Raw genomic sequence first — 14093 nt, 5'->3', positions numbered from 1 at the left:
AGAGAGAGAGAGAGAGAGAGAGAGAGAGAGAGAGAGAGAGAGAGAGACCTCAGTTCACTAAAGGCCATTGAGCTCAGGATTAGAGCCTATATTGTTTCTCTCTTACTCCCTCTTCCTGTCTGTGTTTGCTTCAGCTCACAACATGCCTTTGCAGTCTCTAGTATTGTATGTCATCTTTCATGTGATTAAGGAGCCACACTGTTGCCCTGTTTTTTTTCATGACGGTGAACATGGCCACTGTAGTTTATTTTAAGTCAATCCCACATTAACTGTCCTGCTGCTGTAAAGAGCAGTGGTTACCAACGTGGGGGTCAGGAAGGGTCAAGGGGTGGCAAGATAAACAGAGGGTCCCTGAGGTGGTTAATGAGTTTAGGAGCAAAGAAAAAACGAAATCACATTTCTGCAACACAAAATGCACAAATTATTTCTGGCTTTACGAAAATATTTGTCATTTTTTTTTTCTTCTTGTGAAATAGCAAATGGATGTGTGGGTGTTTTTTGGCAATAAAACACTACAAGTCAAAAAGGTTGAGGACAAATGCACCAGAGCACCAAATGTGTATTAATCCACGGCTGAAAATAGTCCCCAAAAAATGACACTACTTACCTCTTTTTGAGTAACGTCTGCTAAAAACTACAGTGCCCTGCTGCTTTAGTAAATTATTGTTAAAATATATACATTAATGACATGATTTTTAAGGGTTTACATTTTTCAGAACATCTGGGTGATACCATGCTGGTCGTGTGTTTCCCCATCTGCTTCGTTGCACCTTTGTTCTCTATGTACTTGTGTCTGCTGTGCTGTGCAGCCGTTGTTGATTATTCATGGGTATCGATACAGCTGAGAGCAGTGGCGCGCTGCCATATTTAAAAGTGCAGGAATGCACCCGTCTTTTGTAAGCACTGACTGCGTAGGGGAGAGTGTGCTGTACTGTAGGTTTGGTTGGTGGATTGTTTTGGAATAGCGCTGCTACTCCTTGCTGCAGTTATGTCCTGAGGCAAAGCAGGAGACGTACAGTTGGATAGGTCAAAGTCAATTTCACTGCTAAGTACATAATCTTCAGACGTAATCCTTGTTTACACAAATATATTTTAACCATTCTGTTCAGACCTGCTCAGTTTGAATAGCGTTTGCACATTTTCTTGAGGCCTGGATGTGCTGGCACAGCATCCTGACTTCAGAACCGTTGTATTTCAAAAGCTTATTCCAGAGGAAGTGCTGTTTTGCCAGGCACCTTAAAAACACACACACACACACACACACACACACACACACACACACACACACACATACATTACTGAGCAACATATAATGTCGTACATGTGCCAGATTGAGAGATTATGTGCGAGTGTCTTGGCGTGGTCTTAAATCTACCTCTTGTGTACTCGACCTCCAGGTAGACCAGATGTGTCTCTCCTCAGAGCTCCTTGGAAGTCTTAATGTAGTGAAAGTGCTTTAACCTCCCGTAGCAGCGTTTTCATTACGGCTCTTACAGAAGCAAAACATGTTTTTATGTTAAGGACAATCTGTAAATCTATATATAAACAAAGGATTGTAGCTTACCGGTAGCCAACACTACCAAAATGATTAACAAGTCTTTTTAAACACACGCTAACAGGTTTTAAATGTTTTCTGATACTGAGAGGTTTGTTTTGTCTCACTAACAACACACGGAATGCCTATATTTCATCTATATGTCAAAGAGTAACCTACATATATAATTGATATAGGTAAACATTTACGTATCATTCCCTCTCCTCTCCTAGGTACCCAGTTACTGCTCCAGTAATGTCACGACATTGTAATCCTCGAGAACAGCATCGTCCTTACAGCTGACAGTTTGCAGTTAAAGTCAACATGAAAAACATAATCAATTGTCCACCTTAACCGACATTTTGGTGTGAGGTGGTAGATTACCTGTTGGTCTGAAGGTGTTTGTATCGCCAAGTTGTGCAAGTTGTGCTAGCTTCGTGTTAAATAGAAAGTCAACTTTTATTTAGACTGCAACAGTCTATCATTGTCTTGATTAAATCTGTATGAATATAAAAAAACAAATCACAATTTCCCAAAGATCAATGTGCCGTTTTCAGATGTCTTGTTCTGTCCAACCAACAGTCCAGAACTCAAATATATGGAATTGGCTGTGATTCAGGAGGAAAAGTGGGTCCAATCCGTGAATCGCAGGGTTGGTTCCCTGAACCCTGAAGGACAGTGTCTTGCATGGTAGCTCACTGCTCAGTGTTGTGAGTGTGTATGAATGGTGGATGAGAGCCACATTGTAAAGCACCTGGGATAAAGGCACTATATACAGTCTATTTACCAAAAATGAATATAGTCTAAGCATGCGGGGGATGTTATGAAACTGGGTTTGGCCTCCAGGCCGGTAGCTTCGGTTCGCTGTACGAGATTAATTGAAACATAATTGTGGTCAGGAAAACAGATTTCCTCTGAATAGAGCAGTTGTAGTTTTATAGTGACTACCGGGGTTCATCCAGGTGTGTGTACCCAGAGGTACAAAAGACATTTGACTAGCTTGTGATGTCTCACAGCTCCATTATGTCTCACATAATTTGACTGACCACACCCTGACTGGTGAGGATTTGTGCCAGAAGTGAACATCTTCATCTTCCTTTTATTCTTTAATGTGACTCCCAGTGCGGCTCCACCCTGACATGGCCCGGGCATGCCGGCCATTGTTTGCGCTGTTTTTCTTGTGCACTTACAAGGAATCTCACAAATCCGCGTCATTATTTGTCAACCTGAACAACCGACTCAAAGGCCCTGCAGCGTAGGTTTGTTAAGAACTCGTTAGTGACGTGTTATATCTTTAGTGTTTATGTGCAGTTAAATGTCTTATACTTGTATGTTGAGTCAACAGCCAGGGGCTCAGCGCTATTATGATGATGGCACTAAAATATGGAATGCAATAAATGAAATGAGTGGGAAAATAACTACTCAACAGCGCAGTTGTGTGTTTTGTAGGATGTGGGGTGGGGTCGGTTTGCAGAGAAGACTGCAGGGATAACTGATTCTCTGTCACCATGCTTTCTCACCACCCCACCCTCCACCGCTGCAGACGACATTAATAAACAATGGGTGAAAATACAGTTTTTCCTTGCGAGAAAACAAAGCAATATTGTCAATAATACATTTAATGAATCACAAAATTGTTATGAAATCTCACTTTCCTGGTGTGAGTCATTCTTAGTTGGTAAGAAACCCTTTTTGACAGAAAATCTTTTGACTTGTTCTACCAGCAAAGACATTTAACTGTCATTTATTATAAACCTTAACAAACCATTACGTTTTTCTTGGTTTCACAGACAGGCGACACCTTTGCATGTCCATGCAAAGATTTTCCTTCTAAAGCAATTATCCTTTTTTTGTTAGATTGAATTTAGGTTATACCTATTAGTCTGAATCTGGTGGTAATTACACATGAACAACACCAATGTGTTTGTCTCTCATCTAAAGGATTTACAGTTAACCTTAGATCAACATCCCTCAGGCCAGAGAAAAGAGGGCTAGGACAGGCTTTGTGAGTTCAGCAATTAGATAATGCAGATGCACAGGGAAAACAAGTCAAGCTCACACCCATGTTGTTGGAAAAAGTCAGTGTAGCAATGTTGTGTTGGTAAGGACAGAGGATTAGACATGCCACTACATTGGCTTCCAATTATCTGTCAATCCATCAGTTTTAAGGGAGTATCCACTGATGTTGCACCAAACCCTCTATTCAGATCTATGCTTTGATCAGTGTAAAAAAGAGTTCGTTATAGTCTCACCTTGTTCCAAAGTACGTCAGGAACATGATTTGTGTCAGGGCCGTATTTTCTTTTTTGATGTTGTGTTGTTGTGTTGCAGCTAGTTGACATTGTAAAAGAGTTTATTCTGTCTGAACTTGCTTCTCAGAGCTCCTGCAGTGTTGAAACGTTCTGTCTAGCGAGGATTTACAGTAATGATGCATTTACTGTTAATGATGCATGAAGATACCCTGACACAAATGAAACAGATAGAAACTTCATCCCAAAGTGCACACAAACACACTGCTGTTGCAAGAACTTTAATTGAGAGACAGAAGTCTGGTTTCAGACAGAGAACATTCATCAAACTTGCAGATTACATTTCCCAGTGCATACAACCTCTCATCCTCGGTGTTAATGCTATTTCATCCAATCTGTTCCAGACATGCGTTACATCCTGCTGCTGGAAAATGTACCAGCTTGTCCAAAAGTAATGAAATGCTGCACGTAGTTGGCCTAAACACATTAAACATATCAAAATAATTGCAAGATAATATAATAAAATTGTTATAACACAAGTTATTTTTGTCGAAAGATAATTTCATTATTTGTCAACTAACGTCCTTAGATGAAATCAACTTACAAGTGCTGTGTAGTAATAATTACCAGTTTATGTAATAATGCAAGTTAATGTAATACTGTGACTCTGTGTGCACATTTGCAAAGCAGGAGGCAACCAAAGAAAGAAAAGAGAAAAATGATTACATCAATGCAAATAGTATAAATACATGCACACATACCTATACACTGGATATGTATTATTATATACACATATGACATATATCTCATTTAGAGCACATTCATTGCATTGCATTTCACATAACATATCTAAGAGCATATCTAGCCGTTGGTACATTGCTTTTCCCTTTGAACAAACTCGATCCACTCCGTGGACACACACACGCAGCTTCAGTACAGTTTTGTTGAACATCTTCATTAACATAGATAACCTTGTATTTAAACACCAGATGCTCTAATGTGATTAAACTTACTGCATTGTTGAGTTGATTTTATTGCTGTTAAAGCAAAAAGGACATTACGTTGCTGAGGTCATTGTGCACACAAGACAAACAGGACAAAATTAAACACATCATACACAAAAAAAAGTTACTAAAATTACAAAATGATATTAGAAAATATTAATGAATTTATATGTGCCAGCAGTTTTGTCATTCACAAGTTGAATGACCTCGAGGAAGGTTCTTCCCAGATGTTAATCAAAGCTGTGTATTTCCTCCTTGAATCTCATGAAGGTAAGATACTCTGTGAGAGATGTCTCTAACAACTTTCAGCGCCTTTAGATAAAGGCGAGATTTGCAGACGATAAAGAGAGATGGGAGGGAATGACCAGTTATATAGTTCTCACTGTACTCACGTTTCACAACCAGAAGGTCTGAAATTAATCTTCGCCCAGCCCGGTTTATTGGGAAAGACGTAAGACATTTTGATTCCATTCCTAGGCTACTTCTTTCAGGAGTAGAATAACACCAATATTTGGACGAATCAATTGAACAATGACAAATACTGTCCCCTATATTAACTACTAGCACAATTTACTCGGTCCCAAAGGGCTAGTGATAAGGGTGGCTTGGGAAAATGACTGCGGTCACTTAGCAACACCGACATTCCTCCCATTCGGCCTGGTGGTGTCTGTATCCTGTCTGGGTTAGCAGGGCTATATATAAGTCTGGCCAAGCCTGTAGAACATAAAGCAGAGGGAATCAACCGTCAGTGAGCGATGATCCTGGCCGACATCTCTGTGCACAGTTTACATGATTTAGCGAGCCAGGAATTAATCTGCATTCACTTCCGAGGTCACGGTTCCTTGGACACAAGATGGCTTGAGAAAATGGGGTGATAGAGTACAAATGTGTGTGTGTGTGTGTGTGTGTGTGTGTGTGTGTGTGTGTGTGTGTGATTGTGGTTGTGTTGTCGATATGGATTGAGGTCAGGGAGGGAGCTTGAGCAGAGCAATGAAATGAGCTTTAACATTGGTGCGTTGCCTCGTCAGCAGAGACCCTCGAGCAGCCGGACGGGTGGGCTCCTGAGCTGCTTTACCGGCCGGCCCGATCCATTTCACAATGCTGCATCATTACTATGCCACACATGTGTCTCTGTCTGGGTAGGCTTTAGTTTACAGATCATCATGACATTCAATCGATGACCTGCTGTAGTCATACCTCCCCCCTTTTCTCTCTCTCGGGAGCGCCTTACTATTTCACATCTCTGCGCCACAAATGCTTCTTCCCATCATGCTCCTCCTATCCGGCCAAGATTATAGGAAGAATCTGTCCTGAGAGTAAAATACGGCCCTGGCTTGTCCGCTCTATAATTGCAAATACGTATATGGTGGGGGATGCTGGTGTCATGGTGAAGACATTATATAGGCACCTATAGGGATCCATGGGAGGAATCACATACCTCTGGACTCTCAGATGTGATTTGTCAAAGCTGTCAGAGGCATCATTTCATACGAGCAGCTGAGCTGAATGGGTGTTTGTCCTGCATGTAGCCAGATGTATTGATCCTTTAATCTGTTATCGTATAACACTTCCTGTTTCACTATTGCCTGCCCTCATGAGAATGAATTGTAATGGCCCTATTATCTCTTCATAGTGTTTCGACTTAGATTCTATTTTAAAGAGCTTGCTTCTGAAAAGGCACATTACGATTAGCGCCAACTAAAAAATAAAAATAAAAACACATGAGGTGTAAGTAGAGTAAGTAGTTTTAAGGAGTACTCAATATTGTTGTGTTTGATAAAATGATTATAGTATTTAGTATTGCTAACATAGACTGTATGTGATAATTAGTTAGTTACCTCCAGTAATTCATATTTACTGGCCAAGCATTCCCATATACCCTTATATACCTAGACTTATAAAACACTGATTTATTTATAGATTAAAAAGACATTACTTTTTAACCTCTTACAATATTAGTACAATAATAAACTCCAAAATTCGAAATCTGACCATATTTAATTAGAAGGGGTGTAATAAGGTCTCTCAAGATACATCTTTAAGGTCTAATCTACTCTAATACATGGGATCAGATGTTGAGCTTGTATTGTCCTCTGAGTGAGAATCACTCTCAAGTACATCGCATAGTTTAAACAGGGTGTTGTCTGACTTAAACTTCCATGTGCGAATGAGCAACAGGGGCTTTGTGGAATGATACGTAACCACACCTCAATGTTTTCCCCGCACTCCTTTTGGTATTTACCGCATATTCCATGCTCCTTTTGGTATTTACCGCCTGTTGCATAACAGATCTCTGGAATGTAGAATCAGTTAAACATTTGAGCATTGAAATAATTAATCATTTGATAGTTACCGCCAAGACATATATTTTCTTCATTTTCAAGTCTGGCAGAGATAAGTCAGCCTTCCAGACTAAATCATTATGGATGCCACAAAAAGATCATCACGCACTGTCATTTACGAGAGTCAAGCGCAGGAACTTTAGAGTAACAGATTTGGATGCGTGCATGCGGTGTCCTCCCGCACAGTGATGAGAACGGATCGAGGCAGCTTGCGTGCCAATTTTCTCAGACATACCACACAAGGCAGGGAGTGTTAGTTGGCAGGCACTGCAGGAATGCTTTTGTTCAATAGACAAAAATCATATGAGAAAATGTTTGATGTGAGACACTTCCATTTTTTTCTTGCACCACAGGTATCCTCTGAAATCGCCATTTTTCATGAATCCCGGAATTTGGAGTTGAAATGGGAATTGTTCTGTTTTTTTTACTTCTTCATTAATTTAATTAGAACAATTATACTTAGCCTCTGATGAAAACCCTTACATTTGCAGTATTACAAACTGGGAGTCTGTGGCAACACTCCCAGGATAATTCTCAAATGAACGCACATTGTTTGTATCTCTGGGAGGCGAGATCTAGATACACAAACAGAAGTCTATGAATTGACACAGGCTCCAACCCTCCTGCTGTCTTTGCCCTTGTAAGGAGACTCCAGGTGTGTTCGTTTGACTGAGTCACCCTAAAGGTGCAAGAAAACCAGAACAACAGTCATGGCAGACAGGCCAGATCAAATAGTTTTGCTATGTGGCCGTGTCATCTCTGTTTGGATCAGCCATGTTTTTATCTGGATGCTTGAAAACAGTCGGTGGTTTTCCATTAGACTTTTATGGACTGCTGAACTATAGCTGCTCCAAGTAATGTGGAAGCACTTGCTGCTTATTTCTGTCAATGACTCCATTACCGTTGATAGATGACATAAACGGCCTTGACACATTGTTGACACAGGGAGGCTTTCCCTCCATCAGTAGGTCGATTTAATCATGTTGTCCAGTTATCGCCTTGCTGGATTGAAGGAAAGGACGTGGCGGTTTCTTCAGGAAGTGACAACACAAGTGACGCAGAGGATGTGATGCAGTAGTGAACCCCAACAGCCTTAGCCAGAGTCCTGCAGCAGACAGGCGGCGTGTTGTGGACACCGTAAAGCAGCTCTGCCAGCCTTTTCAGAACAAGGCTTTAAATCCAGTGCGAGCTGGCACGCCCTGCCAAGGAATACTTCTCCGAAATTAGACAGTCAGCGGGTCCTGAATGGAAACAAGGCTGCGTACTGTTGAGAAAGGGAATATCTAGTGACGCATGCTGTGATACTTAAGGCTGTGTTTGTGACCCTCCATGGTAAAGACTACAGTGATGTCCCAGAATGCAGTAGTGGTCATCAGATTTCAGCTTTCTCCCTTACAGTAAACATATATGGTCAGATATGCGCTAACTACAGTACGGTACAAAACGTCCCCCACACACGCACACAAAGCACCCCTCTCATTTTGTCCTCCGCTGTCGTCGTTCATGTGGCCCACAGTGGCTCATCCTCCCACGGGTGTCTGACATTGTGCGGTTCCTTCATATTACTGAATGAGTTCCATTCTGAACCTCAAACTCTCTTTTGGGAAGCGTCTGCGACTCAGCATGCCTCATGTCTCATATCCAAATGAACAAGATGTGTGTGTGTTAGGAGGAGCACGCTGAACTGACTGATGCAGAGCGTGCGGTGCCTTGCGTGCAGTACATAATGCAAAGCAAATAAAGCGGCTCCTAATATCTTTTTACATAGCTGCCATGGCATAGTGAGTGATATGAACTGTCAGGAGAGAAGGGAAAGAGAACTGTGTTGCTAATAATAGCCTGCAGACTATTGTGTGTGTGTGTGTGTGTGTGTGTGTGTGTGTGGGGGGGGGGGGTCTGGCACTATATTTTTTGGCATGCTAGCTGTACGGCTGTGGGGGTGGTTTGTTGGGTGCCGGTCAGTCGGTTCACCACTTTTATCCAGACTGAAATATCTCAACAACTGTTGGATTGATTGCCATGACATCTGGTTCACACATTTGTGTCCCCCGATATGAATGTGTAAACCAAATGTCACATTCACTTTTGTGACATTCATGCTACGCATGCTAAAACATTGAACCAAGATAGTCAACATAGTAAACATTTAACCTCCAGAGAATTGTGACATTAGCTTTTAGCTCAAAGCACTGCTGTGCCAAAGTACAGCCTCACAGAGCGGCAAGTATGGCTGTAGACTCTTGGGTCGTCTTACTGCTTACCAATTGACTAAACCAATTATATGAGCTGCTTATTTTAATGTGACTTATCTGCCTGACTGGCAACTATGATGTGCTTCACAATTCAATCCATTGGAATTACTTCGAATGACTTTCGGTAGCACGTAAACTCTCTATCTGTGAAGGTTTTATCTCAATATCTAAAAATTTGTTTCATCATTTGCTTTGAATTGTCATCCTATAACTCACTCCTGAGACTTCATTAGGAACGAAGCAGTTACCATGAAGGTATTCAGGCTGCAGCAGAGATACTCCACCCTTTTTTTGGGTGTGTTAAACCTCTACAGTCATATTGTCATTATCACATTCTCATGAGCAATGTTGTGTTTGGAGAAGGACGGAACTGGTTTTTATTGAGGCAGTGGGATTGCAAAGATGACTGCACAAAGAAGGAAGTAGACAAAAGATTGAAAATAGGGTGGAAAGTGGGTGTGAACCCACACTGTCAAGGGCATTTTGTAATCAGAGATGGGAGTATTATCCCCACAAAAGTGCCATTAACCTGTCTACTGGCCCTCAGGAGACCGATCCCAGCAGTAACTGACCCACCTCTGTGCTCTGTGTTGCAGGTGGGAGGAGGAGCTGTGCAAGCGAGAGCAGCTGGAGTCCACGGTGGAATCCATGCAGCAGGTTGGGAAACATGAAGAATAGAATACAATCCACTGACATGCACATCTGTTTGAAGTCTTGCCAAAGGCCATTTACCACATGCAGACGAGGAGCACAAATACGATCAAAGGATAAAGCGTATGCATACATACATTTTCAAAACTGCAGCACAAGCATAAGCATTTATATATAGCTCTGTTCTTCTTGGTGTTGTATTCTGTGTGTACTCAGCAGATCTTGACTGGAAGCAGCAGGAGGATATGTGTCAGATTAGAAAAACTATATTACAAACCCATCAGTCTGTTGGCCGAGATATAGATATAAACGTAAAATATCACCAGCAGTCTACCATTATTTTCCTGTTCATAGCAGGCAGAGGGAATAGATGTTGAGGCAAAATCAATTTAGAGTGTTACACCTTGAGTCTGTATCACAAAACATACACCATCCCAGCTGGTGTGAGTACCTCATCTGGTCGGCATCTTTCCGTCTGTTTTTGTGCAAATTAATCAGTGACAGCATGCATGTTTATCTTGGATTCTGGGTCAGCACAACCCCAGATAGAGAGGTGGAGTGCCATCCCATGGGGGCTTTAACCTTTCAGAGTGCACAGGCAGTGTGCATGGGAGGGCTGGAAATCTGTTCAGAGATAGAAAATTCAGTGCAAACAGCCATTTATTGTTAAGGGCTCAGAGCCGTAAGACTGTTACCGTGTGCTGAGAAAAAGTGGCACTCCTTTAATGACGCAATGAAGCCAATAGAGTTAGTCATCCTTTCAGTCTTTGTAAAAGTCAGTCAACTGTTAAGGACATGTTTACATGTTAAATTGGACAGCCATATATTTGGTGGGAAATTATGTGAATACAGGAGTTTATTTTGCAAGCTCCCTAAAGAAAACTCAGATGACTTGATAAGTAGGTTTATGGTAATATTTATGAGACCAGAAGTGAAGCCGGACCATGGATGTGATAAAGCAGGTGGGAGTGGCACCAGTTGATTGCTTTAAGTCTTAAAGTTTTGTGAATGTAGTAGATAAGTAGAGTCCAGATGTTTTGAAAGACAGGATTTTAAGCTTAAAAGAAAATGTTGACATCTTGGATAAACATGGCTATTCGCTGTCTTGCTGAGAGTTGGATCAGAAGATCGATTCCACTCTCACGCCCGTACGGTAAATATGGAGTTGCAGCTAGCAGCCGATTAGCTTGCTTAGCATGAAGACTGGAAGCAACAGCCAGCTTGCCTCTGTCAAATGGAAATGATATCCACCTACCAGCGCCTGTCTAACAAATAGTCTAGCACACATCTGCCTGTAAAAATCCAACATGACTTTTTTCCAATTTGTTTGCTTTTTTTGTATGAATTAAACCAACAAGAAATAATGTGTCAATCGGTGAGCTTTAGAGGCGCTGGTAGACATATTTTGTCATCTTCAGAGTTCGGACAGAGCCATGCAAGCTGCCAAAACCTTCTTATGTTCAGTTAACACACACATGCCAGGATTCTACATGGTTACCTTCTCTTACATACCGAAACACTTTCAGTATCACCAAATGAGTTTGCAAATTTGCATTATCTCAGTTATGTAAACATACAAAGGTAGGTAAACTATGAACTCTGGGTACTGATGATAAAAAGCTAAACAGTAACCAATATGAAAATGTAACAGTATAAAGGCTTTATTTGATTGGAAGGGCTTTATCTGAATGCAAGTCTTTTATCTACCCAAACGACAGTTATAAATGTTTTATATAAAGATTCATTGAGTTATTGAACTTTATTGCACAAGTTCATTGTGGTCTAGCACAGTATCTGTGTTGTTATGTGTCTTATTTTAATTCCTTCCCTGTGGCGTCCTCTCAGAGCGCCCAGGAGTCGACCGAGGTCCAGGATGAGTTGAGCGAGAAGGTGGACAGACTGAAGGCTGAACTAGTGGTCTTTAAGAGTCTGATGAGTGATGTAAGTATTTACATCAGTGCCAGAGTGACATTTCTGACAAAGCTTTCACACCATATCTGCTTTGTTGACTCCCACACTCAAAGCAATCATGTTAAACGTCACGACAGCAGTGTTTGAAGGATGTACAATTGTTTTCCTGCACATGACTAAGCGTCATTCTGAGAAAGGCTATTCATACAGGTCTAGATAATAAAAGTAAAAACACACCCTTCCTTCCTTCCTTATTTGGGAAGAATAAATAATCCCAGAAAGCCTCCAAGACAAGCATTCATTGAGCTGTAGATCAGGAGCACTTCCTGTTCTGTATAGCCGTGTATTGTTCTCTGGCAGCTCAGGAGTGATATACAGATATAATATACTGCAGTGGGCCCAGTCACTGCTAGTGCTTGCTCAGGGATAAATAAAGTCGGATGTTGTTTTTTGTTTTTTTTGGAAAGCTTTGTTGTTTATCATGCTTCTGTTATCTTTTGGCATCTGTACATTGTAGATTTTTCATATTATGTTCTGTGCTTGACTTGTTCCCTCATGTGTGAATCCAGAGGCGGGTAAGTGACGTTGAAGTCGTGGCTCTGTTAGGTTAGACTTAGTGGTTTGACATTTTGTGTTATGTGCTCTAGATGTTGTGACCCACTTCTCATTGCTCCTATTGTCAAAACTTTCACCGTAGCAGGAACAACCAAAATATCTGTGACCTGTTTATGTGATCCATGTATGACCTACCAAGTCTTATCCAAAGAGAATATCATTGCATAATTATTGAATTGACAAAATGATGATGCAAACTTTTCATTTTTTAATACTCTTTAGAGACAAATATATATATATATATTGTCACTAGTGTCCTGGCCAAGATAGGCAACGGTGACAGTGAATTACACACTACACAATATATCTCACACGATCGGAATTAAACCAAAAGGCCAAAAAGTTTTGAATTATTTGAATTATTTAACAAAATTGCATCATAAACAGTAACATGAATCTTAAAAGAGCTGCCAAAAACCATTCGGTAATATATGATACAAACAGTCCATATTTAAATAATACTAACACAGTATATGACACCAATTAATGGAAGTCAAATCCACCATTAAAAGAGCAAAAGACCACCTGGTATGGAGATGATTTTACCAACAGTGACTTTGTTAATTCCTGGTGACGAAGTTAACTTACTGAAGTATGACTTAGTAGAACGTCACATACTGTATGTGTCACAGTGTGAGAAGGAGTTTGGACTGCACATACCTTCTAAAAACTATTCTTATTCAAGCAGCAGATGTCGGACCTGGACACACAGATCCAGGAGAAAGCCAGGCGGGTGGACATGGACATCTGCCGGCGGATCGACATCACGGCCAAACTGTGCGATGTGGCTCAGCAACGCAACTCAGAAGACATGTCAAAGATGTTCAGCATCAGTCCGGCACGGTCGCTCCCAGAGAAGGTGGGTACCCATCTGCTGTTTCACTGTTTGACAGTAATCGAAGAAAAAATATGAGTTCTTCTGTGAAAGAAACAGTCAGCACTCTCGAAGTGAAATCAGAGCTGCCAGGGGCTGATTGTGTGTGGGGACTGTTTCTGTTTCACCAGCTGATCATGTACTCAGTGACCCTTCTAAAAGGTGCCTGCATCTTCGTAAACCCACACACAAAGTACAGTATTTTTGAAGGTGACAAAAAGTATCTCATCTGTCGGCTAATTTAAGAAGCAGGCAGAAAGTAGAATTGCACCTTGCATTCAGAAAAATACTTGCTGATGATGATGATCAAACAGCGGTTTTCTTCCTCAGCATATATTCATATGAGAGACTACGTGCAACTAAACAATTAAATGCATGTTTGGATCATCAAGGTTTTCCCTGGATCCTCAAGCCACAGGTTTGTGTTCTCTTGTGTATACGTGTGTTTCACAGGGTGCCATGGCCTGCAGGAGAAAAGAGCGCAAAGCCGTGTCTGATGAGGAGAGTTCAGAGATGGATGCCGAGCCCAGCCCTTCAGAGGAGGACGTCCCCGGTTCGGTCAACATCACGGACGAAATGAAACGCATGCTCAACCAGCTGTAAGCGGCTCTGAGACACACACACACACACACACACACACACACACACACACACACACACA

At 41.3% G+C, this 14093-nt stretch overlaps 1 protein-coding gene across 4 annotated transcripts in view; it reads left to right on the top strand.

Annotated features, from left to right (window-relative positions):
* iffo2b (intermediate filament family orphan 2b) overlaps nt 1-14093 on the top strand; it is a 21548-nt gene that overhangs the window by 5552 nt on the left and 1903 nt on the right. For 2 of the 4 annotated variants that reach the window (XM_031847642.1, XM_031847625.1), the window contains exons 2-5: nt 9978-10038; nt 11878-11973; nt 13247-13417; nt 13886-14031. In XM_031847642.1, coding sequence (XP_031703502.1) covers nt 9978-10038; nt 11878-11973; nt 13247-13417; nt 13886-14031 — 474 coding nt within the window. Of the gene's footprint in view, nt 1-9977; nt 10039-11877; nt 11974-13243; nt 13418-13885; nt 14032-14093 lie in introns of all 4 variants that reach the window. The other 2 variants (XM_031847634.1, XM_031847617.1) reach the window with 1 other exon arrangement.

Source organism: Anarrhichthys ocellatus, unplaced genomic scaffold (assembly GCF_004355925.1).
Source record: "Anarrhichthys ocellatus isolate YVR2014 unplaced genomic scaffold, GSC_Weel_1.0 scaffold1, whole genome shotgun sequence".
Classification (NCBI taxonomy): Eukaryota; Metazoa; Chordata; class Actinopteri; order Perciformes; family Anarhichadidae; genus Anarrhichthys; species Anarrhichthys ocellatus.
The sequence above is the reverse complement of the archived record's forward strand: the minus strand, read 5'-3'. Positions and strand labels throughout refer to the sequence as shown.